Source organism: Leptopilina heterotoma, unplaced genomic scaffold (assembly GCF_015476425.1).
Source record: "Leptopilina heterotoma isolate Lh14 unplaced genomic scaffold, ASM1547642v1 Lhet_181, whole genome shotgun sequence".
Lineage (NCBI taxonomy): Eukaryota > Metazoa > Arthropoda > Insecta > Hymenoptera > Figitidae > Leptopilina > Leptopilina heterotoma.
This window is the reverse complement of record NW_025110898.1, coordinates 318,870-344,389: the sequence shown is the minus strand read 5'-3', so window position 1 is coordinate 344,389 and position 25,520 is coordinate 318,870. Positions and strand designations below refer to the sequence as shown.

The following is a 25,520-nucleotide window of genomic DNA, read 5'->3' as shown; positions in this document are numbered from 1 at the left end:
ATTTTCATCCAAGTAATTAGGACGTACAATATCAGATTGATTCAATAAATTTATAAATCCCAATTACTCAGTCTTCTTTCATTTCTTGCATGCCAATTGAACATTACTTACGTCCGCTTAAAGATTTTCAAAGAAAAATAAAAAAAAAGTACAGTTTGCAAACATTTCCAATATCATTAAATTGCATCAACTAAAAGTTTTCAAGTATCTTTATAACAATTTAATCAATTATTGTTTTTCGAATACTTGAGGAATTTAACATCAAAACTTCTTTTCTGCTATGAAATTTCATGCTCCAAATTATAAGTAGTTTCTGAACTGGAAATTGCAGCATAATTTAATGAGTTGTTCTAAATTTCATATTATACAGGAGGATATAATTACAGAATTATTGGAAATTAAGTTTTGGGATTATAAACTTTTTATAACTTTTTACTATATTCCAATGTTTCCGATTAAGGGGGTTACATTTTTATCGAAAAGTAAATAAATAAAGATTGACAAACTTAAAAGTTGATTATTTCGCAGACCAGCTTTGAAAGTCAAGAGTAACAAAAAAAGCATTCATGAATTGGATTCATAACTGTTAGTATATCACAAGGGGGATTTTTAAACTTGATCATAAATATCAAATTTTGCATTTGAAGTGGACGAATAAATACTGTTGAGCATTTGAATTTTATTTATAAGTTGGTTTATTTTTTTTTCAGCAAACTTTTAACCATTGGTAAATTTCAAAAAGGTATATACTTTAATCGATATATTGCATTCCTGATGAGAAATGTTCGCAACCCTCGCTATATCTGCTCGAGTGTAGATGAACGATCGTGTATAATGATGTGAAGTGAAGTATAAAAGAAAAAAGAAAAGTACTTTTCTGAAACTTCTGACCGCACGCTCAATTTATTATAATACCAATTTCTCTCTCGTCTCTATATATAAAATAAAATACAAATCTACAGAAAATACATTCAAGTTTGAAATTAATTTTCTTGCAAATTGTTTCTCTGATGGTGGAAGAGTATTGTAATAATTTCTTTTACACAAGTCTGCATTCTATCGATACTTATTAATTTTTTGCAAAGTTATAATTAGAATTTGTTGTTTGCATTGAATGTAATAACTGTTTTCTTTCTGAATGGTTTCATAATTTTTTTCGCAATGTCTCTGAATTTCTTGTTCGCTTTTTGCTTCCACCGTTATAAGGAAAAATAAAAAAATCCCACCGCTGCCACCACCAGAGAAACTGTTTTAAATCAGCAAATTAGAAGAGAACGTAAGAATTTAGTTTGGTAGATTAAATAATATTTTTCCTTTTTAAATTAACGAGGGACGTTAGGATCATTAAAGTGATTTTCTAAATTAAGTATATTTAAGGGGTTACATCCGTTAAAATTGGTTTAGACTTACTCATCAAGACAACAAAAAGGTCCGTATTTTAAGAATGCTTCAAAAAATCCTACCGCTGTCATCGTTTCAAGTTGATTTTACTTCTGTAGAAATCAGTTTCTAAATTCCGTGATACATAAAAATCATCTGTAAAGATAGTTCTTAAGGAGATATTGTCTTATTAGAATAACTAATTAATTACCAATTAATTACTATACACAACATTAAATATAACAATTTTTCTTATTATATTTTTAATTACTTGACTTGAATAGTTTTCCCATTTTCCCTTCGATAATAAATATTTTTCTGATATCTACTCGTGTTACACAATGTACATGTTTCTCACGTTTATGGTGAATCGATAACAACGTCACGCACTTTGTACAATCTGATGCAATGCATATTATACTTATATTCAGTTATAGATTCTCGTAAAATGTCAAAACCTGTCAAATAAATTTAAGACGTTACTATGCATGTAATATTTTACAAAATTAAATAATTTTTTACATAAAAAAATAACTATAAAAAGTATAGTAATCCTGATGATTATCCCAATTCCCAATTCATTTAAAATAAATACCATCATTTCGATTCGACCATCTATGTCGAAATTTTTATATATTTTCTTCAATTTAAGTTCAAAAATTGTTTACCAAACTTTTCTTGATAATTCTAATATCTTTCAACAAAAATTATAATTCACATTGCATATTTAAATGGGGAAATGGAGACAGGTTGATGGTAAGAATAATAAGAAAACAAAATCTCTCTCCATGAATAAAATGAATTTCAGTTTGAAATAACATTTGAATGAAGGTTGAAAATTTATATCTTTATGTAAATGTTGAGGGAAATTAGATCAATACGGACGGTACCCATGATAAATCTTGGTAAAATTACGTGCAGTATGTGAAAGAATTATAAAAATGCATCTGTTTGATAACTTCAAACAAAGGAGAATATTTTTCAATTCTTAATAGTTTTCTGTGTTCTTTACTTTACTTATTCGATGAAGAAAAAATTGTTTTATGCTTCTGATGAAAATTTTTTTCCCCAACATGTGTGAAAAGTTTTCGCATCAAACTAAATAGTTTGCTTGGGAAAAAATATTCTGAAAACCAGACTCATGTCAGACGTGTATAGAGGATCTACCTCCTCCCTTCGATATTTCAAATAACATAATTCGCACACCTCTTCCATCATCCATCTTCCATAACTCTTGATTTTTTTTCTTTTTGAGTTTCACCACCTTCGCCGTTTCCTTTTACGTTACGTACCACCTGTAATCTATAATAAAAAAAAACTCGTAGCATTTTTATCCTCAGCCATCAATGCCACATCATTCCCCTACGCTAATGTACCCTTACATCCTTATTTCTTAAATTTTCTATCCAATTCCTCTTGCTGTTGATTTTTTTAAAGCCATTAAAAATTAACGATCATGACTCCCGGCGTAGTTAATTTTTGCATAAATTAACGAATTCGGTGGTTAACGAACTCCTACGCTCGGAAATTAATGAATCGAATTTTGAGAGTTTCGGGATACTTTGAATATGCTCCATTGGGTCCTCGGGGAAAATTTATTTGTGAGAAGCGAGGCGACAGTTTTAAATCAGCAAATTACAAGAGAACGTAAGAATTTAGTTTAGCAGATTAAATAATATTTTTCCTTTTTAAATTAACGAGGGACGTTAGGATCATTAAAGTGATTTTCTAAATTAAGTACATTTAAGGGGTTACATTCACTAAAATTGGTTTAGACTTACTCATCAAAACAACTAAAAGGTGTCAGCGGTGGGATTTTTGGATTTTTTGTTATAACGGTGGCAGCGGTGGGATTCTTTTGCTGTTTTACGACCTTTTAATTTCTCTAGTTTATTTTATGCAATTCAAGACCTCTAACTATGTAGCCAACTTTGTTGGGTCTTAAATTAAAGCTAGAGATGTAAGCAGCGTTGCATGACAGTTTATGAGACAAGAAACAACGTCAGTTGAAGCCAGTGCGTAGAAATGTTTTATTGTCGCTATTTAAAGTTACAAAACATTGAAATACTAACGCCAAAAATAACTGAGGTAGTTTTTCTTTGTCTGAACAACTTTAAAGTATCATTACCCCTTGAGGAATCATAATTCTTTTAAGTCTACCTTGACCTCTTAAAAGTATGACATTCGAAAATAAATATTTTTTGTAAAAACTATTAAGTTTGGAACTTTTAATTTTTTTTATTAAATTTAATTATATCCAGCGTTAAAAATATATATTTTCAAAAAAGAATTAAAAATAGTAGATATCCTGCTATTATCTCTTTTATATTAATCGACAGTAACTGAAAATCAAAATTTAAAAAGAAATTAATTAATACCTTCGTTAGATACACGTGAGGTAGAGGCACATTTTAACATATGAATTCTATTCGTTAACAACACGAAATTATGATGTTCCACGTCGAATTAAAAGCTGTTATATAACATTGAATTGAATTATCAAAGTTACATGGACTTTCATCAAAAGTATAATATTTCAAAATTCGCCAAACTATATAAACTTTAATTAGCATGAAATTAATAACATTTATGTCATCCGATCACTTTCTAAAAAACAAAAGATAAATTTTTTTTTAAAAAAGTTAAAATAATTTAAATAAATTTCATGTTGCATAAGACTATATCCCCCTTTAAGCCAGTGACAATTTACCTTTGATATAAAATTATACCAATTAACTCGACATGTGTAAGCTTATTAATTTACCCTCGTAATTGGCAAAAAATCTACTGAAAACATATTATTTTGATATATATTTTCCCATCGATTTATTTTGCAAATATTTTTATATTTGCAAAATATAATTTCCATTTCATTAGAAAGACCTTTTTTTTCATTTCTAAAAAGAATTTTTATATCTTTCCGCTCTAGTTCCTATTTTGATATACACACAATTCACGGGACAGTTTTCTAGACTTAAATATTTGGATTTTTATAGTATGCGGAATTAAATTCCGAACAAAATATGTATTTCGATTTTATTGATAATAATAGTCAGTTTAGGTATGAGGTGGAAAATTACAACTCTGATGTTATATAAATGTCTGGTAAATAAGGGAGAAAGTCATCTAGGCGCTTATCAATAGGTTTATTTGACATAAAATCGTTACTGAAACAATCTTCGATTCAAAAAGTGAGGGGGAGAAGGTAAACCAAAGAGCTGTTTACTGAAATATTCCAACTGATTTTGATTTTTTTCTTATTGGTGTCTAAGAATAATCACAAACAATTATCAAGAATAATTTTAGTTTCTAGAGTTCGGAGTAATCAATTTTGGTTATAAATTATTTAATATTCAACGTCAAGTTACAGTGATCATATTACTGAATTCTATTCTTAATCTTTAGCTATATTCCCAACTTTAGAATTTTAAACAAAGATATTATTTTCATTGAGATAGAGGAAGAAAGAAATTATTACCTGAGTCTTTAAAGTTAATTCTCATTATTATCAAAGACCTTATTGTAATATAACCCTATTGTAAGGGGTTCTAGTAATTCTGTGAGTAGTTCTATTATTCTTGCAAAGGTCAAAAATAAAAAAAACTTTACTTTTAAAATATTTTATAAATTGAAAATATTCGTATTGTTTCATATTTTTACGAATATTGGGTGAAATAAAAATTAATATAGACTGGAACTCTAACTACCTGGATTCCAATTATCCCTACGTCCAATTAACCACATTTGCTTTTTTGATATTAAATTTCTTCAATTTCAATAAGTAGGAAGTATAAAATTATTTTTAGATGGTTAATTAATGCATTTGCTACCAGAAAGTGATTTTTCAAATTAAGTAGACTTAAGGGGTTAAACATCCGCTAACATTGGTTTAGACTTACTCATCAAGACAACTAAAAGGTCGATATTTTAGGAATGCTTCAAAAAATCCCACCCCTGACACCACCAGAGAAACGAAAAAAGTTCGTAAAACTACAAAAAAATCCCATCGCTACTAAACAATTAGCTGTTTTTCTATTAGGAATGTTAGCTGACATGTAGGTGCATTGATCCCTGACCAGTTCAGAAAAAATTTACTCCTAAATGTTATTTTATTGAAATGAAAAGTTTTGACATTTGTCGCATCTAATCTAATCAGGAAAATTTTCAATTTTCAGAAAATGCAAGTAGATGGTGTTGGCCAAATGGTACTTGGGACAGCTATTCGAATTACTCCCAATGCCACGATGTTCGAGTCCCGCCAGTGGAATCCGGAGTGGAAATTACCACCATGATTTATATTATCGGCTATAGTCTATCACTAATCTCTCTAATTGTTGCAGTATCTATATTTTTGTACTATAAGTGAGTATACAAATTAATTACATAAATTTTTATGTAAAGGGTTAATTTACCGAAATTAACCATCACAGACTTAATGGATGATCCCTTTAATAAATGCTGATGATGACAAATTAAAAACAGTATTTCTATAAAAGAACAGACAGTTTTTTCTCTAGCTATCAATTTCTTATAAATTTAGATTTTGTTATTTTTTCAGAGAACTTAGGTGTCTCAGGAATAATATTCATACACATCTGATGTTGACGTATATATTAGCAGATTTTACATGGATCTTAACAACAGTACTGCAAGTAAGTTCTACTTACAATATAAAGATTTATTTATTCTTCGATTAGTTATAAACAGAAAACCTAGAGAATATAAATCGAATACTGTTAATTATAAGCCTTGAATTTCACAACGGGTCAATAATAATTTAGTCTTGATTATAAATTATAAATACTGGATTATAAAAGAGAACAATGAAAATAAATTTGTATTCTTCTTTTATCATCTCCTAAAGATAATTCAATCAATTCTCTATTATTTGTGTTCCATCAATCGATTTAAAATGATTAGTATTCACTTCAATATTGCGTATTCGAATTCTATATGAGAGGTTGAAGAATTTTATTCGAACTTTTGCAATAAAAAAAGTATTGAAAGAGAGAGAGAGATTACCAAAACATGTAACGCTTTATTAATCTGCTTTTAGATCTCGGTGCAAACGGACGTTTCCACCTGTATTGCTTTCTTTTCTCTTCTTCATTATTTCCAACTGACCAATTTTTTCTGGATGTTTGTGGAAGGTGGGTATATATCGAGTAGTAATAAATTTTATTACGATACCTTATGAGCTTTTCTCCTAAGCATTTGCTGATTATTAATTTTCTTTTTCTTCATAGTGATTCCAAATTTCCAAAGTCTGTAGTAATTCTAAAGTCTTTAGTAATTCCAAATGCAATATATTTCAATTTATCGAAATTATTTTAGTTATTTGTATTTTTGAAACAATTTCGAGAAAATTGTTTTTAAGCTTAATCTAATCTGACACCGAGATCGAGCTGGATTTAAGCTTAAAATTTCTTATATTATTTCAAATAATTTAAATTTAAAATACAATTTTACAGGATTGTACCTGTACCTGTTAGTAGTGCAAACATTTACTGGAGACAATATCAAATTAAGGCTTTGTCTTGTGATTGGCTGGGGTATGTTTACAGTATTTAAACTATTAATTACGGTGTCTATCGTTACTGAAATTATATCTAGTATTCTAGTTCTTGTTAAGGTCCCTGACATTCAATACAACTTCAATAATTAGGAGCTTCGCTATTTTTCAGAAAGTTTGCCACAAGCTTTTTGCTACTAAAATCAAAAGTTCTGGTATAACAGATTACTTTACATTGAGGGTCACTTACTAAAAATTCACCCGCCATATTGGATCCGCCATTTTGAATTTTTGAAAAAAGCTTTAGAACCCGACCACCCTCATCACTATTTCTATCTTTTAAATTAATGCTGCAATTAAATAAATAGGTTTACGACTAAATTATGTTTACACTAATTTAATTGTAAACCTATACTTTTAAGGTTTTATTTGAATCCTTTACAATTAGAATCAGAAAGAAAAAGTAGATCCAGATGTCTTCAGACACACTGAAAATTATAATTTTGTGGAATCAATCGAGAATTTAAATTGGGGACAAAATTCAAAAGCATTGGTTACTTTTGTTTTAAAATTATTCGTAGACCCCAATAAGCTTCAGCGTTAGGTCGAGGAAATGACGTTGTCTAGCGGAAACAGAGAATGCAGTAGATTTCCCTCAAATTATTTTCGGGTCACCCGATCTGAAAGGTTCGGAGTTCAGGTGTCGATTTAAATTAGATTGAACACCCTTTAGCTTTGGGGGTACTAAATTATTGATTTGAGGTTGATGTCAAGGTAATGCAGTCCTTAGAAAAATAGAAATGTGCCTTGCAGTAGAAATTATCTCCTTGAATGAATTTAACTAAGACGAGATGACTCGAAGAAGAATAGTTGATTAGTTAACTTGAAGGCGTTTTCTGCTGACATCGAATTTTTCTGTAGGTAATAAATAAATAAATAAAGAGAAAATTGATTGAAACTTGATAATTTTTGGAGAAGATTCAATTTATCTATTTGGGAAGTATTTTGAACGCGAAGGGTAGATGCAACTAGACCTTTAGAGAATAATGCCAAAAATCTAACCGCAGATGATATCGATGAACTGTGATAAAGTTTGCCAAGAGCAGTTTATATACTTTTCGTTTTTCGTAACTGGCGCAGTGCAATCAACGTATATGTATTTGTTCCTTAAGGACATGTTATTCACTGGTCACGTGTTTCCATAGTGTACATGCCACGTGACTACTGAATAATAAAACCCTAAACCTAGAAGTACTTTCTAACAGAGGGATTTTAGTATTGATTATTGAAACTAACGGATCAACTAACTATTCAATGTTGTCATTGAACAGTTGATCCGTTATAGTTAATAATAAAGTTGTGTTCGCGAAATTAAAATAAACTTATGGGGGATTCTGTGATAGACAAAAAATTGGACAGATTAACTTTTTTTGAATACAGGTCCTTAAATCTAAATTCGTCTACAATTTCCCCTAGAATTCAACAGGATAATAAACCACTTTAATTTTATTAGAAAGCGCAGTGTAATTTTTCTTTTATATGCTTTTAGTGCACGAAGGAAGAACAAGTTGTGAACTAGAAGAAATGTTTGACTATCCAAACACCTCAACTCATAAAACAACTGCTATAAATACTGTCGTACACAAAAGTTCTAGTTTCACGCATTTTACAATCACAATTTATTTACATTTTTATTTTAAAAAATAAAAGTTTCCCTGGGGTTAGTAAGAAATTTTTATTCAATTAAAAGACGTTCTTTAAAAACTTACATAAAATCAAAATAGAATCGCAAACCATCAGTGATAAAAATATTGATGTGATAAATTTAATATTTAGATATTAAATACTCTTTTTTAGATAGTTAAGTTAATATTGATATAGTAAGGGATACAATTCAAGTGTTGTTATATATTTTCCAGCTAGTAATCTATGAATTTACGGTTGAAAACGAAAAAAAACACCAACAAGATCTTTGTACTTTGTCTTTAGCCTTATTCATATTTAAAGAAAGAGAATTTGTGCACTTTGAACTTTTCAAATTAGGTGTATCCTTTGAAAACCTTCCTTTGCCACAAAAAGATTCTGTATAATAGCATATCTTGACTGTACATGAGAGTACACTTTGTTTAATATTCCCACGCGAAATATGACAAATGTGGGTGGTCATAGACCGCAGTTCGTCTAGAGGTCACAAATTTTAATTTTTACATCCTTTCACTGCCAGTTTTTTTTTAATTTAAACATAAGCTTTAAAAAAATTAGGATATAATCTTAAAAAATTTTTTTTTGTAAATTGTCTTGTAACTTAAAAAATCCTTATATGAGCCTAATTAATTAATTTAATTAACGAATTAATTAATAATTTAATTAACAAATTAATTAATTTATGTGTGTGCCCAAAGTTTTGGTGATTAATCTAAAGTATTTTTTAAGTTACAAGCTCGAAAGTACGTCAAGATTTCTGCACCGACATTTACCGACATTTTTTAAACCCTGTGGTTTGAATCTTGACTAAGTGGTTTGTCTCTGGGCTAAATGTCGGTAAATGTCGGTGTAGGAATCTTGGGGTAGAACTCTTCCTGAATATCGCTACAAAAGTGATAGAGCAAAACCTATCACATTTCGATTTTTTTCTACACTTTGCTCCTGATATCAAAATAGTTTTAGTTTCGGATGAAAAAGTTTAGAAAGTTTCTAAGGACTTCGCAGTTTAAAGAAGAAATGGAACGAGAAGAAAAATTCTTACCCTTTAAAAGAAGGATTTAGTTGATTTATTTTCTAACTGAAAGAATAATTCTCGAGTAAGTTCCATAGGGGTGAAAAACGATCAAATTTTCAAAAATAAAGATCAGAATTGAGCGAAAAATAATTTTGCCCCCAACATTCGATCTATACACTGTTATGTCTCAGAAGGAAACTAAACATATCCCAAATTAAAAATTGTCCGGCAACGCAAACCTGATTTATTCACAAAGCGTAAGGCTTTGATATTAAGGGACACTAAGAAAAAGGAAGTTAAAATAAATTAAAATTATCAAAGGTTTTATTTGAATCCTTTATAATTAGAATCAGAGGAAAAGTAGATCCAGATGTCTTCAGACACAATGAAAATTATAATTTTGTGGAATCAATCGGGAATTTAAATTGAGGACTAAATTCAAAAGTATTAGTTACTTTTGTTTTAAAATTATTCGTTGACCCAATAAGCGATATCCCCTTCAGTGTGGGGTCCAGGAAATGACGTTGTCTATAGGGGAAACAGAGAATGCAGTAGATTTCCTTCAAATTGTTTTCGGTTCAGCTAATATATCATAGATATTAAACAGATTTTTATAAATTTTATCGTCCTTGTTAAAAATCACCAAAAAAATTTGTTTTAGATAGTATGAGATTATCAATTAATCTGTGACTGATATCGAAAAAATTCTAAAGTCCTACGATATTTAAACAAACGTGAACGTGGAGATCGATAAATGGGTTGAAGAACCTGTAATTTTTCGTCGATGGGGCAAGAAAGAACATGAAGAGGCGGATAACGACGATGAAGTGTTGCAATGACTGTGCATGAGAAGGCAGTTGAAGAGCGAAACAGGAGGGGTTAAAGCGGATCCACGAGAGGTCTTCGTCGCTCTTTCTTGGATACTTAAAAAATGATCCTTCGTATTTCAGAAGCAGAGAAAAGGGGTTGATTCTAAAGGGCGATGTTCTGGGCAAATATCGAGAGAATACAGATTCAGGATTTGTACATAATTTCCTACGATGGGGTTTTAAATCTCTTTTCAGTTTTTGGGTTCGTTGATTACAAATGAAGATTTTAAAAATAAATATAGCGGATCCTATATTTTAAAAATTATAATAAAAAATTAAAAAATTATTCTTTATAAAAATCGGTATATTATAGAGGTTCGTGGGGTCTTTAATTATCAATTTGAAGTCGGATTTTTAAAATAAAAAATTAAGGTCAAAATTAAAAAATATTTTTTCTATGAATCTTTGTATCTGGGAGTAATTTTTAATATCAGAAAAGAGAGCAGAAAAAATTTTTCTACCTAAGTTTCTTTGGGTTAAACTTGATTCAGACCCACCGTGAAAAGTATTGACTGCGTAGGGGATTGTTACAGACCATGAACTTGGTTGACTATACTGAAGGGGATATAAACATAATAGTGGTAAGGGTAACAATTTGAAGATAAATATACGGTGGACCATCTAAAGTAAAATTGGAAAATCCGAAATAAGAATTCTTAAACAAAAAAAAAAATTTTTGCAACTTTTCGACATAAAAAAGGAATATATAATATAATATTTTAATAAAATTAACACTGCAAAAAATATAGTTTTTAATATTCTTCAGCTTTTCTAATTAATATTTTTAACGAATAAAGATAGTAGAAGATAAATTGTTACACACCTTATAGATTGAAAATATTCTTTTTATTCACAAGAGAAAATAAAAGTGAAAAATGTATTACATTTTAAATGAGAAGGATATAGGGAAGCAATGAACATATAAAATGGAAGGATAAAGTGAAAAACGAGGGAATTTTAAGACTGACATGGAAAAAAACGATACCTACATTTAAACACATAAAAGCAGATTGCTGTAGATTTGTACAATTCTTCTCCAAATCATATTTTCCAAACGAAAGAAAACAAAATTTATTAGTTTTTTTTTATGGTTACGAAACGGAGGAAAAATAACCCACTGGCATTTTTGTCTTTATACATTTGATACATTTCGAAAAATTTAAAAAATATTTAGTTTTTAAAAAATTGATAGGATAAAAATCTATAAATATAATTTAAAGAAGATAGTTTCTCAAAAAGTTAAAATTTATTTCTTAGAACTTCTATTAAAAATTATAGTTGAAAAAAAATTATTCAGGCAGAGAAAATTTTACTTAAAGTTATATTAATTAGGTTAATAATTATAATCCAATGTTATATAATTTTCTCAAAATATTAGCACTTATATTTTTAATTTTAAAAAATTAAAAAATAGGTATTCGAATTTTTATTTTCTTTAAATTGATTTTATCCTTCAGTGTAGATTTTTTGTTTTAAAACAAATGCAAATAAATATTGTGTGTCTGCAAACAAACGTGTGTTTAGAAAGAGAAATCCAACGCTAAAAATAAATATTTTTTGGTGACGGTCTTTTTCCATCAGAGATGGTTCAAATTTTACAGGGTGGTTTCTATACCTTTGAAATTAGAGAGAAACTAGAGAAGTGCTAATCGATTGCAAATTTTCCAAGTAATCCAATGCTGGAGAATTTTTACAACAAATTCTTAACTTCAAAATATTTAAAGTTCAAATTTTCGAAAAATTTTATTTACATAAGTCGTACATCCTTACAATTTAGTTTTTAAATAATTAATCGAGAACGTTATTAGAAAAAGATATCTAAATTTAAGATTTTTTTAAATAACTTAGATTTTCTTATTTATTGCATAATTTGTATTTTTGCAAATTCTATTAAAATTTTATCGTAAAAATAATGAAACAGAATTCATTAGTAAATTCTGAATAAAAAACCTGAAAAGAATTTTTTATTTCTGACAATCATTGAATTCTTTATAGAATATGAAACTATAAATTTATTTTAAAATTTTTCATTCACTTTGACATTTTTACGCAATTAAAAATCAATTTTCAATAATTTTTTAATTAAACATTTTGAAGAAGTTAGTTTTTTTGAAAAATTTTTATTCAAATTGTTGGAATTTCTAAATATAAATAGGTATTTAATTGAAATATGTTTTTCATGACATTCGTTTTTTTTTCTTTCTTTTGATCGGTTATTATAATGGTAAAAAATGGAAAAAATATAACTGAAAGTAAAAATGAATCAAATTAGTTAAAAATATTGTAAAATGAGATTTTTTTTTATATTTATAAAAAAATGAAAAAAAATTCTCTCCAGCGGGGAATCGAACCCCGGTCTCCCGCGTGACAGGCGGGGATACTGACCACTATACTACTGAAGATGTTGTCGGTTCGTACTTCAACTAAACTTGGCGTGTGCGATATTTATTGTTTGACACATGCGATTTTAATTTTTCAAGTGAAATTTTATTTGTTTTAAAATGAAGTATAACTGACATTATTTTGCGATAAAAATAGAGAATTTTTATCATTTTTTTAAGAAAATTATAAAAATATAGAATTTTTATTATTTTTAAAAAAAATTTTGTATTGTTAAACTGTTCATTTATAAAAATAAATAACGAAATAGAGTTCTGAACGCCATTTCAAATCGATAAAAGTTAATTTTATTTAATATTTAACTACATAACATTTATTTACGTTCAACATTTTCAATTAGTTAATAACATTTATAAAAAAAAAAAATTTTTGCAAATTTTTTTTTTTATTTATATAAACCCTCTTAACCATTAAATTTTTATTGTTTCACCTTCAGAATACAGATAAACCAAAGGTACTTTAACTGCCTCTTTTGTATTTTCTTTCACTTTCTGTCTTAACCCATTCTTAACAATTTTCTTTTCTTTTTCCAATAGCACGCGCTTTTTCTTTCTGGAATCTATTTTATCCTTCTCTCCTTTTGCACCTTTTATTCTTAGAAAACTCTCTCAAACTTTCTCTCGACCTTCCCTTCAACTTCATTACTCCTTTTCTTTTCCTTTTTTACAAATTCGGTTTCTCTTATCTTTCTTCACACTCTTGGCATTAACTTTTAACATTTTTGTAAAATGACTTGATGCTGTTAAAATTTTAGAATTTAAAAAAAAGAAATAAATTCATGTAATGCTTTTAAAATAAGTTCCTTTAAGAACTCAACAAAAAAAATTCTTTTAAATTCCAAAAAAAATTTTTTTTAATTAAAAAATTTTTTTTTAAAAAACTTTGACTCGAATCGACAAGAAATGAGACTTGCTACTCTAAAAATGTGGTCGATTGCGAACTACTTTGAAAATCTAGAAATTAAAGTACAATCTCTTTTGCACGATCGTGTCATTATTTTTCAGTTTCCTGACTTCAAGAGAACAATGTTCATCGTTTACTGGACTAATCTTTGAGAGAATTTAGTTTTTATATATTTCTGCTCACTTCTTCTCTTCTAAAGTCTTACTCCTTAACAGAAATATACGAAGTGAACTATATTTTAAGATTTAAAAAAATTAAAAATGTAAAAACAATTTTTAAAAAATTTTCAGCCATATTGGATCCGCCATTTTGAATTTTTGAAATCTGGTCACAAAATCCAAATTTAATCGAATCAGAACTTAAATGTATGTTCATATATGTTTGTAATTACTTTTACGACACCTAATATATATATAGAAACAAAAAGTAAAAGTGAATTCACACCTTTCTTTTCAAAGTATAAATATTTGATTTTAGGGGACAAATTTCAGCACTGAGTATTAATTTAAAATCGTTAGCTGAAATTTAATTGAAAACTGCAAATATAAAGCAGATTTATTGACACAGTTACACACTTGTGCAAATCGACACTGGATACATTCTAAAAAAAAATACGAACCAATTTAATTGGTTTTGTTTGAAGATTAAAGTGAAAAGTAATTGACAAGTATACCCGTGGACAAATCTAATTGAAAATGATATTTGACTTTTAACTCTTCCAAATGGTCAGATATTTCGAGTATAAAAAAAATTTTTCCCCAAAGTTCGTAAAAGAGACAACATGATTATAAAATTAAAAAAAAAATTTTTTTTCACGAATAACCAACGTGAAATGAATTTCTAAATTTTTAATTATAAGATTAATGCGAACGTTTCTATACATCGAGAGGAATTTTTTATTTGATAGAAATATTTATTTAATCAGTTTTTCAAAATTCAAAATGGCGGATCCAATATGGCGGACATTTTTTTCAAAATTCCTCAAATTTGCTTAAAACTTGTTACTTGGGGGTTTTCGGGATCGCTGATTACGAATCTAATGTCAGTTTTTCAATATTCAAAATGGCGAACGTTATTATAAACATTTGCGCAATAAAAATAAATGAAACGTAAAACTTTCACTTTTTGGACATTTATTTTTTTTTATACCCAAAAAAATGACTGTATTTTTTTACCTAATAACTACGCCTCGGATAAAAAAAACATCTAGTGCACGGCTTTTCGATAGGAATATTTTGTCAGTGGCGAAATTGCATACGCCCTAGGGGACATGTTTGTATACTGTTTTTCCTCCTTATCCTCTGAAACGCAGTATAATTGTGTCATTGTTATCAATTTTTACTGCATGTTTGTAAATGCACTAACAATTCAAAGGTTTTTCAGCATATTTTTGAATTAAAGTTGCAAAATGAAGCGGCATAAAATTCAAAGTGAAATCCTACAAAAATATTTACTAAAATAAAGGGGGGAAAAAAGTTGATGATGTCCCGAACAATTTTATGTTTTATCCCCTAGGCGTTTTGAGATAAATATGGAATGGTTTTTTTTTAAAACATTTCGTTCATATTTAACCTATAGAGGGCCGGGGTGGATACTATATAGTGGCCAACGCATTTATTTTGTTGCAATTTTACAAAAATTAGAAGATTTAATTAAATTTTCGAAACAGTACAAAAAGTTTAGTTATCACGTTATTGTAATTAATTAGTAGTTTACTAATTTATTTTAAAGAATTATTTTCTATTTACACGTTATCTCTACTTTCATTAATTACTAAAGTTTACGTTCTGTTGCAAAATTATATTATATATTATCTTTTATGCCAAACGCGTTTTGATGAAATAAAAATGTTTTAGTAAACAAAAATAATAAAATTATAACAAAATTATACTTTAATTCTCAATTGCAATATTGCAAATTAAAAAATTAATTTATGGGTCTGCTAACTAGAAAGCATTTTTAGTTCCAATTATTTTTAAAAATATCATATTTCCTAATTATGGTTATATTTAGATTTATTCCGAGTTTCAAAATCACTTTACTAAAACTAAATAACGCCACAAACTTTCTGTCATTCATATATGCGAACCTGCTTTTCATCGACATACACCCGAGCACCGTCCAATTATAATTAATTTCATTGAATAGAGGTCCAATTGATTGAGGTGTAATATAATAATTCTGTATCCCAAATTACATATTATACGCTCATAATTAACGCATGTTTCCGCGTTTATCTATTGACACGATTTTTATCACTTATTATTAATTCTAGAACGGAAATCTGATTTTTTTACTAACTGATTATTCTATAACTTTCATAAATGTTTCTATTTTACTGAAAAAAAAATTTAGAATATATGTCTCCTATATGTGATCGCGTCTGAGAAAAGGGACCTTGTGACCAAAAAAAATTGTTTAACCCGAGACTAATTTCATTCTATCTTAAGGACCCTAAAGTGTAAAAACGTCTGAATCTAAAAATCGATTTTTTTGGTCAAAAGGCCCATTTTCTCAGACGCGGTCAAATATAGATACTGAAAAGCCTTTTAATATCTTGCGTATACTTTTAGGTGTGCCAATTCTTGTAACGGCCGTTTGGGCTATCGCCAAGTCTCTAGGACCAAGTCTTGGAACTCAGGGTAATCAGGTGAGAGATCTTGACAAATATTTTAGCAAGTAGATTTTTAAATTCTAAATGAAGAATTTTGTCTTTTGTAAATTTTATATAATACATGTATAATGATTAAATTAAAAAAGAAAATAATTGTAAATATAGAGAATTCAAAAGTTTATATTCCAAGATTGAGATTTTGAACTGTTAAATCCATTTATACACTTAGAACTCAATTCTGAACTGAATTTTTGAACGATCGATTTACTAACACGCAATATGCTTTACTTATATAGGCTCTGAATTAACGAGAGTGAAAAAGACACGCTATAAAGAGTTCTTTCACCTTTTTCTTCTCCTAAATATATTTACATATAATGTTAGTTACTTTTGATGACTTTGATTCTTGAAAGAATTTTATTTCTAAAAACTTATTATTATTTCCTCAGAACAAGTTTCAAAAATTAGTAATTTCGTTTTGATTTCATAATTTTATTTAGAAACATCAAAAATGATCAGTTTACGTTCCCTTTACAACTTTAAACTATTTAGAAAATTTAGATTTATAGGGGTGCCCTATCAATACTTGGATCTTATTTGAAAAACGATTTTAATAATTATTAAGTAGATAATTTTTTGCTATTTCATACACATTAGTTTTGTTTCAGATCAAAGAAAAAGTTGATTTAAATAAATAAAAACAACTGGTTTGAATTCGAATGCTTTTAATCGGAATCGATTGTTGATTTTGAACTTTCGGGTTTCAATTCAGAACAGAGAGGAATAAAAGGAAAACTTTATTTTAACTTTATTTTTGTACTGTTTTCGCTATTCAATTGTGGAAAAAAGTTTTTTATTCACTTGTAGTGCTTTAAAGTGTCATTGTCTGTCTACTTAAAATAACTATTCAAATTTTTTTTTTGTTAAAGATGAATTGGTATATTTAGTATTATTAAATTTAGAGAAACTGGGAACCGAATTACTCATTTTTACTGTTATAAAAAAATTTATTGAGTCTATGGATTAAGGCGATGTGAATTGTCACTCACGCCATCTGTCGGAATTGTCCCTGAAACGTGATCGTTAATTATTAGGATAAGTCAGAAGCTAGAGTTGCTATACTTTCAGGTCATATTTATTTTCATTATTTATGAAGATAAGAATTAGGTAAACCATTTTAAAGGTGGTTGTCAACTCAATGTTAACCCAATATTATAGACAACTTAAATATATAAACATATCATTTTCATCTGTTAAAAATTAACACAAATTTAATTTATGAAATTTAACAAAACTTTTATACAATTCACAACCACTCTTTATTCATAAAACTTAACAGCACTCATGAAAGCCTAGATAGAATTATTTGACCACGTTGCCACATCTTTTGTGTTATGTTAGTTATATCAGCAGATCAGCTTTATTGTGTTTAATATAATTTTCGTCACGACAAAATTTAGTTGTTAATATCCTGTTTGAAGGAGATTGATGCAGAACAAAGGTTTAATTAAACTGCTGGGTGAAGCAATGTCTTGATTACTATGGACTTCAAGAGTGATGCCTTTTACTCCATAGCAATTAAGTCGTCAGTTCACCCAACAGTTCAGTTTCACCCAGTACTCATTCAGTATTCCTTCCTTGTCAAGTGGTTAGTATTCCCTGGCGAATGTTTAAACACATAAATTTAACTTATACCTACTTAAGAAATTTTTCAAGGCAAAATACAAATTAAACACTGAAGATTAATAGATGTTTACGTTCAAGGAATTAGAAATCAGTTAATTTATCAAGAAATCGTTTTATTAGTGTTTAGGAAGATACTTTAGAATAATGGATTTAGAAAAATTAAAATGAGTAATATTCGTCATAATTTCTTTTTGAAGCTGAGAGAAATTACCATTTAAGTTATCAATTTAACAATTGTGAATTATGATTGTGATCTTTTATTCATTTCACTGATTGTAAATTTTCCGTTTAACAGGATGTGGTTTTATGGAGGCATTGTCCCTGGATGATACCGCACCCTTACGACTGGTTCTACCAAGCCCCTGCTATTGGTGTGCTTTGCATAAACGTCATTTTTCTCTTTATGATAATGTGGGTGAGTATAGCTCTATATCTATTGGAAAATAAAAATCGCTATTCTTAAAAGGAACTAGTAGGCAATATTTCTTAAGTCTAAGTTTCATGCACAAGCATAAAACTACAAGACTTTAGAATTTTATTTATTATTACTTTACAGAATGTTTTAGCAACAATAATAATATTTATTCTTAAATCTACGTTTTTCCAAAATAAAAAGTTAAAATTAATTTCAAAAGTATGTCAGGTAATGATATTGATAAATTCTCCTTGGATACCTAGGATCCTCTAACTTTGACCAATCTGTATAACAACATTTAAAGGCACTCCTATATCCTCTCCTATTCGATACTAATCAATACTAATTAATACTAATTATGCCATAAATTTTTTGAAAATCCAGTAACAACTTACACTTAAATTCATTCCGACCCTAATCTACATCAATCGAAACCCTTTAACCACATGTTTTGTATCCTCTCACATTTCCCAAAACTTACAAATAGTACAACAAAAATAGTGGAATTCTGGATATCCACTTTTGTATCAATGACCGAAATGCAAGAAGACACATAAAATTAATAAAAATAATGTTATGGTAGGTGAAAACTAGTTATGGAGATGGACATGGACCCACATTGTCCCTACAATATTATTCTTTTAGAAATATTTATTGTTAATAACGTTCTTCAGCTATAACATCATATGTACGAGGAAATATTAATTTTTACATAAAAAAATATTTAACGAAATACCTTGAAACATATTTCTGGAGTGTTGTTCCCCTTTAGATACTTAAAACCCGCGGTTGAATGTACGGACTAAAAATTTTTGCTCGACTAAAAATGCCACGATCATGTTGTGTTTTAATTAATCTGAAATCTGAATTTGCAATTCTCGAATGGTCCATATTGACGGATTCATTTATCAATCCGATATTTGGAATGTTTCTTCCACTATCAACTCTCCTAAGTAGTTTTACAATTTTTACAATAAACAAATCTGTGTGGAGTTTTTGATTACTATTCTCTGGACTTACGAATTCGGCAAGGGTGGCACCTGGAAAGGTGATTTGATGCAGAAATTATCTTCTTGTGCTATTTCTGGACTGTAGTCAATGAAGATGTTTGATGATTGGCATTGTACTGGTTTAGACTTACTCATCAAGACAACTTTCTCTTGACTGACGAATTGGGCAAGGGTGGCACCTGGAAAGGTGATTTGATGTAGAAATTAACTTCTTGTACTATTTCTGGCATATAGTCGATGCAGATGTTTGATGATTGGCACTGTATTGGTTTAGACTTACTCATCAAGACAACTATCTCTTGACTGCCGAATTCGGCAAGGGTGCTTTGCGATGCCACTATTGCAACGAACACTACCAAATGACGCCTATTCTTTCCTGGAACAAAACCATAGGAATTATGTAATAATTTTTCCTTGAGGTATTAATGCAAAATTTGTTATACCTTTATTTTTATTTTTTTGAATTTTTTATTTAATTTTTATTGAATTCTAATCATGAATGGCATAAACTTGTGCCAATGATTATCGTCTTTTATTTTTCTGAAATCTAAATTTTCATCACTTCCTAAGAGACTAAATTCCTTATATAACAAAAACTGACCACTAGTGAAAAAATAAATGAAGGAAACATTTATTGAAAAATTTATTAAATTCAAATAAATTGATCAAGTTCCCAACAAGAGAAAAATAATGTGCGACTAAAAGCGGAGTTTTTGTACATTTTATAGATAAACTGAAACATGCTTGCAGACCACTATGAATCACTACTAGACTACTATCAAGAATCTAACCGACTAGACGGAGAAGTAGATTGCAGCGTGGGTAAATGTTGTGGTCGTGTCTTATTCTCAGATTCATTTTCCCTCTTTCCACATTCCCAAAGGAATTTTCTCCAAGATTCTTGAATTTGACTTTTGAGATTTGTTGTCCAGTTGGTTAAATTGTTTCAACTTTGTTAGTTCCGCCAGAATGCTACGTAATTGCTTCTCAAATTTAGTAATTAGTAATAATAATAGTAATTGTTATAATTGGTTCCCAGAATGGTTCTTCGTTGATTGTTAGCCTAATATCACAAGTTCTTAGATTTTTATTTGTGGGTCTGATTCACAGCTGGGTGGCAGCGGTGGGATACCAAAGAAAATATGAGACACGAGGATTTTGGGTTTACTAAGGATAGATTTAAATTAATAAAAATAAATTCATTTTATAAATTTCTTTCTTAACAGTAATAGTAATAATAATTAATGCTAAAAACTGCAAATTTTCAATCAGTTTGAAGAGTTTGTATCGTGTTAATAACTATTGACTATATTAGATAGATTATAGATTAGATTTATTTTTCAGAAAAATTTATATCAAAGTTTACTAAGGGTTTCATGAAGTTTCTTATTCCTTTTCATAAATCATATGCTTTGTGGATTTCTATTCAAATTCATGTAACAAAAAAAGTATATGATTTCATGTATACATGTTAGTACCTACGTGGGACTTTTCACTAGGGTTGAACTTATTCAATTTTCTCTGAAATGACTATGAAAGAAACTCCTCCCAACTAGAAAAACTCCTCTAGACATAAATAAGGTTTGCGCAAACACACTACGGACCATAAATCTCTGACAATAATAGATTTATTATTCACAAACAAAATCGAAAATTTTCCACAAAAGAAAAAAATTGTGTTCGGAAATACAAAAGTTAATATTTAATACTAATTTAACTAATAATAATAAAAAGGAAAATATTCGTAATTACTTATTTAATTTTCTACTTTGAATAAATTGATACGAATTCGAAAGGATAATTATTTAGAGACATCGATTAGTTATTATATATTTTTTTAAGAATTTAATAAACTTTCTCTAGAAGGATGAAGTTATTTTGTCTCAATAAGGTGAGATTTAAGAGCTTCTTGTAAAGTATTTTTAAAAAAAATGTTTTAGGTCCTAATAACGAAACTGAGGTCAGCAAATAATGTGGAGACGCAGCAATATCGTAAGGCTAGTAAAGCTCTTTTGGTGCTCATACCTCTTCTCGGTGTAACTTACGTTCTAGTACTGGCAGGTCCCGAGGAAGGACACGTTGCTAATATTTTCACATTCGCGAGAGCTTTTCTTTTATCTTCTCAGGTAACTTACTAACTTTATCATCTTTACTAATAAAAAAAAATAATAAACTTCTTATCCCCTTACAACATTTTTAAAACAATTCGTAGTTTTTTTTAAGTTATAATTTTTAAAAAAATTCTATATGTGGAGTTTTTGATTTTTCAATGAATTTTAAACAATTGCAACATAATAATTATATAAATATAAAAAATATACAAATAATCACAAATTTTTGAATAAAAATCACATACCTCGTTTTTTTTTCTAAACACAATGAAGGTTTATAGTATTATTGAAAATTCTATTTCAGGGTTTGTCGGTGGCGTTATTCTATTGCTTTCTCAATACTGAAGTGCAGAATACTGTTCGACATCATTTTGCCAGATGGAGTACTGCTCGCAATCTCGGAACAGATCGAAGGTATTACAATAACTGGTCACCCCGTTCGAGAACTGAAAGTATAAGGTATGAGAAAAGCAGCCACGGTCGTAGTCCTCATGGGAATCCTATTGTGCTCAATTTTCTCTACTCTTTTATCTTTTTTTTAAAAAAAAGGCTAATAAAAAAAAATAAATTCATAAAATGAAAAACCATTATGTGGATCAGGTTTTAAGAAACAAAATCTATTTTTGTTCTTTAAATTTATATTTTATTTTATATTAATTAAAAAAATTAATTTATTTTACAGGAAAATTTAGGTAAGTTCTTTGAAAACAAAACAAAACAAACATCTGTGATAGTTACAAAAAAAAATTGTCAAATGCAAATAAAATAGTCCATCCGAACATAGACATTTAAATTTAGGATTTTGATCCACAGATAGTTGGTTCCGGTTAACTGATGTAACTCAGAAACCGAAGGTAAATATCGAAGGCATGCTAAAATAATTAATTAAATTTATATTAAAAATTATATTAAAATACTGAGATATAAAAAAGATGAATATTTCCTTAAATTCATTGCAGAACAAAAAAATTAAATTATTTATTTAACTATATTTTCATGTATTTTCTTTTTATATATATAAATGAATAATTTTGAAATCTTAAAAAAAATTGTGTTTTAAAAATTTGATATTAGATTTGAAGTGGAAAAAAAGTACAAAGTTTTAATGAAAATTCCGTACTCTCGAGAAATGTGTTTCGGAATTTAAAAATCCAAGATGGCGGATCAAACATGGCGTCAAATCTCTTTCTTCCTGTATTTCTTGGGTCACTGATTACAAATTTAAATGAAGATACATAGAATTAAAAATTATTATTGTTATTATTATAAACTACAATTAGTTTTTAATTTTCCTTCCGTTATTTATAGAAAAATAAACATTTTTTTAAAAATTATTTTAAATGTCCATTATTTATAGAAAAATAAATATTTTTTATTTGGTATATGAAACATTTAATGCCTACGAAGTTTAATAATAATAAAAACATTTTTTAATCGATTTGACACCATATTGGATCCGCCATCTTGAAATTTTGAATTTCGACATGAATTTCCATACAGTACTCAAATTTTTATAGATTTCAGGATTAAAATAAAATGAGTTAATTATTATTAAAATAAATGAAATTAATAGTAACTGAATTATTTAAGTAAAGAACGCTTCTTTTTTTTATTAATCCAAAAAATCGTTTATATCTCAAAATACAACAATTTTAATCATAATTTAAATATTGAAATGAAAAACTTTTAATTTTGTTTAAATATAAATGTTAATTAAAAATCAAATAAACAAATACAAAAATCTAATAAAATTAACATATATTTGCTTTACTATTTATTTATTAATGCAACATTGTAAAACACTATGAATAAGTAAATAGTTTTTCTTGCTTTATTAATAGTAATTAATAAGTAAAAAAATAATAAATCAACAACGTTAAAAAATAATAAAATAAATTTTATAAACAAAGTTTAAAATAATATTTACAATAATAGAAAATCTGAAATAAATAATAAACAAACACGAATAAAATTAATTAATATTAATTTATTAGAAACTGAAAAGTGAACAGTTTTAAATAGTGTTTAAAATAAAAAAATCCGATAAAATTATCATATTTAATATTTTATTTTATTTATAATAAAGTAGTAAGTGAACACAATAATGTATTTAACAATTTAAGTTAAATTTCAAAAATTAATAAATCCGTACATTAAAAACTTCTTAAAATTCTTACTTATTAAAATATTATAAAATTCGATAAACTGAAAATTTAAACACAAGAATTTTAAAGGAATATTCATTATAAATTTTAATATTCGTAAATAATTTAATATGGTTTCCGGAATCTAATGTGGATCAAAATGAACTTTTTACTAAAACAAAAAAAATTAATTTAATAAACAATTTAAAATAATGTATAATTTTCATAAAACGACACATAAAAATAAAACTTTCCAACACATTTAAATCTTTTTTCTACCTTTAAATTAATTTAATTATTCCTTTTTATTACAACTTTTTTTCTCTGGATGTAAAATTAGAGAAATACGAAAACATTTCTTTTCTGCTATTTTTAACATCTATATTGTAAAATTTATTAAAAATATAATTTTGATTTGTATCTTAAGTTCCTGATCCACAGTAGATTAAATTTTCTTCCTTTTTACTAAAATAACATAATTACATTTTATGAAGTTTATAAAATTTATAAAGTTTATATTTATCAATTTTAATTAATTTAATTAATTAATTAAATATAAAATTTTTAAATGTTGTAAATTTTAATTAAGTGAATTAATTAATTAAATATAAAATTTATAAATTTTTCTTTCACAGAGAAGTAACTCAAAGAAAATGAAATTTTTTTTTTTTTGATGAAGTCATAAAAATTTATTGGATTGTGGACTAATAACAATTTTATTTTGTTTTTTTATTTATTAAATTACTGTAAAATTATTTTTTTTTAAATTTATATATGAAATTCTCTATAAAGATATTAGTAAAATCGTTTACAACAGATCTACCAAAGTTTCACAAAACATTTTTCTTCCTCTTTTTTTTTTGTTTTTTTGTCAAACCGTTTTACAGTGACTTTATATATATTACAAGTTCTGCCGATCAATTGCACGGGGGCCATATTAATATTTTGTTTACAATCTTTGAATCTTTTCAAAAAAAAAATTTTTTTCAAGCCATCGAAGAGAAATTTAATTGCTTTAAAAAAGAAAATGAAATTCGACTAAAATTTTTCTAAACATTGAATTATAAATGTTAAACATTGTTCTTGTAGGGAATACTTTTTTTATTTTTATATGAATGACAATTTTTTATTTATAACTAAAAATTAAGACTAAGTAGAAAAAAATTTTTTTTAAGCAATTAAAATCCGTGCGATGGCTTAAATACATGTTTTCATATTTATAAATTGAAAAAGGATTTGTTTCAGGCTGTATTGTCAGCCAACAGATCCGTATAGAAAAAGGGAATCTACTGTGAGCGAAACGACAACGACAACAGTTATTGGGACAAATTCAACGACTGCATTTCTCGATAAGTCCAGTAAAATCATCACCGAGGAGTAAAATTTTCATTTCCAGCTTTTTGTTTTCATTTTCTTTTCTTTACACAAAATTTAATGTATGAATTATATACACCTTCAAAGTCCTGCTTCGAAATAAAATCTGGAAGGCGCAACTCGGGCTACAACATATCGATGTCATCTGACTTTTTTATCGAACCATCATTATTTTTTTAAAAAAAAAAGCAAGTCACACATTTAAGAATATTGTTTTTAAAAGCTAAACGTGTGACTTTATTTCATTAATGGAAATTCATTAATAAAAAAAAAAAAAAATTAACACGTTTAGCTTTTTCTTAAAGTGACTTTTTTTCATTAATGAAAATTCATTATTGAAAAAAAAGTCATACGTTTAGCTTTTTTTTTTAAAAAAAAGCTAA

General features: G+C 27.5%; 1 protein-coding gene and 1 non-coding gene across 6 annotated transcripts in view; one reads left to right on the top strand and one right to left on the bottom strand.

Annotated features, from left to right (window-relative positions):
• LOC122500066 (diuretic hormone receptor-like) overlaps nucleotides 1-25,262 on the top strand; it is a 95,907-nt gene extending 70,645 nt beyond the window's left edge. Inside the window, exons 3-13 of one of the 5 annotated variants that reach the window (XR_006301435.1) lie at nucleotides 5,556-5,742; nucleotides 5,939-6,032; nucleotides 6,437-6,530; nucleotides 6,852-6,932; nucleotides 16,357-16,433; nucleotides 18,379-18,498; nucleotides 21,449-21,634; nucleotides 21,924-22,078; nucleotides 22,302-22,311; nucleotides 22,418-22,473; nucleotides 25,009-25,141. Coding sequence is in view for 4 of the 5 variants with exons in the window: in XM_043608784.1 (XP_043464719.1) it covers nucleotides 5,556-5,742; nucleotides 5,939-6,032; nucleotides 6,437-6,530; nucleotides 6,852-6,932; nucleotides 16,357-16,433; nucleotides 18,379-18,498; nucleotides 21,449-21,634; nucleotides 21,924-22,078; nucleotides 25,009-25,144 (1,130 nt within the window). In the remaining variant the exon portion in view is untranslated. Of the gene's footprint in view, nucleotides 1-5,555; nucleotides 5,743-5,938; nucleotides 6,033-6,436; nucleotides 6,531-6,851; nucleotides 6,933-16,356; nucleotides 16,434-18,378; nucleotides 18,499-21,448; nucleotides 21,635-21,923; nucleotides 22,079-22,301; nucleotides 22,312-22,417; nucleotides 22,474-25,008 lie in introns of all 5 variants that reach the window. The other 4 variants (XM_043608787.1, XM_043608788.1, XM_043608785.1 and 1 more) reach the window with 4 other exon arrangements.
• Trnad-guc lies at nucleotides 12,811-12,882 on the bottom strand. Its single transcript has one exon. It is a non-coding gene; the product is annotated as a tRNA-Asp (tRNA).
• Nucleotides 25,263-25,520: the final 258 nt, after the last annotated feature.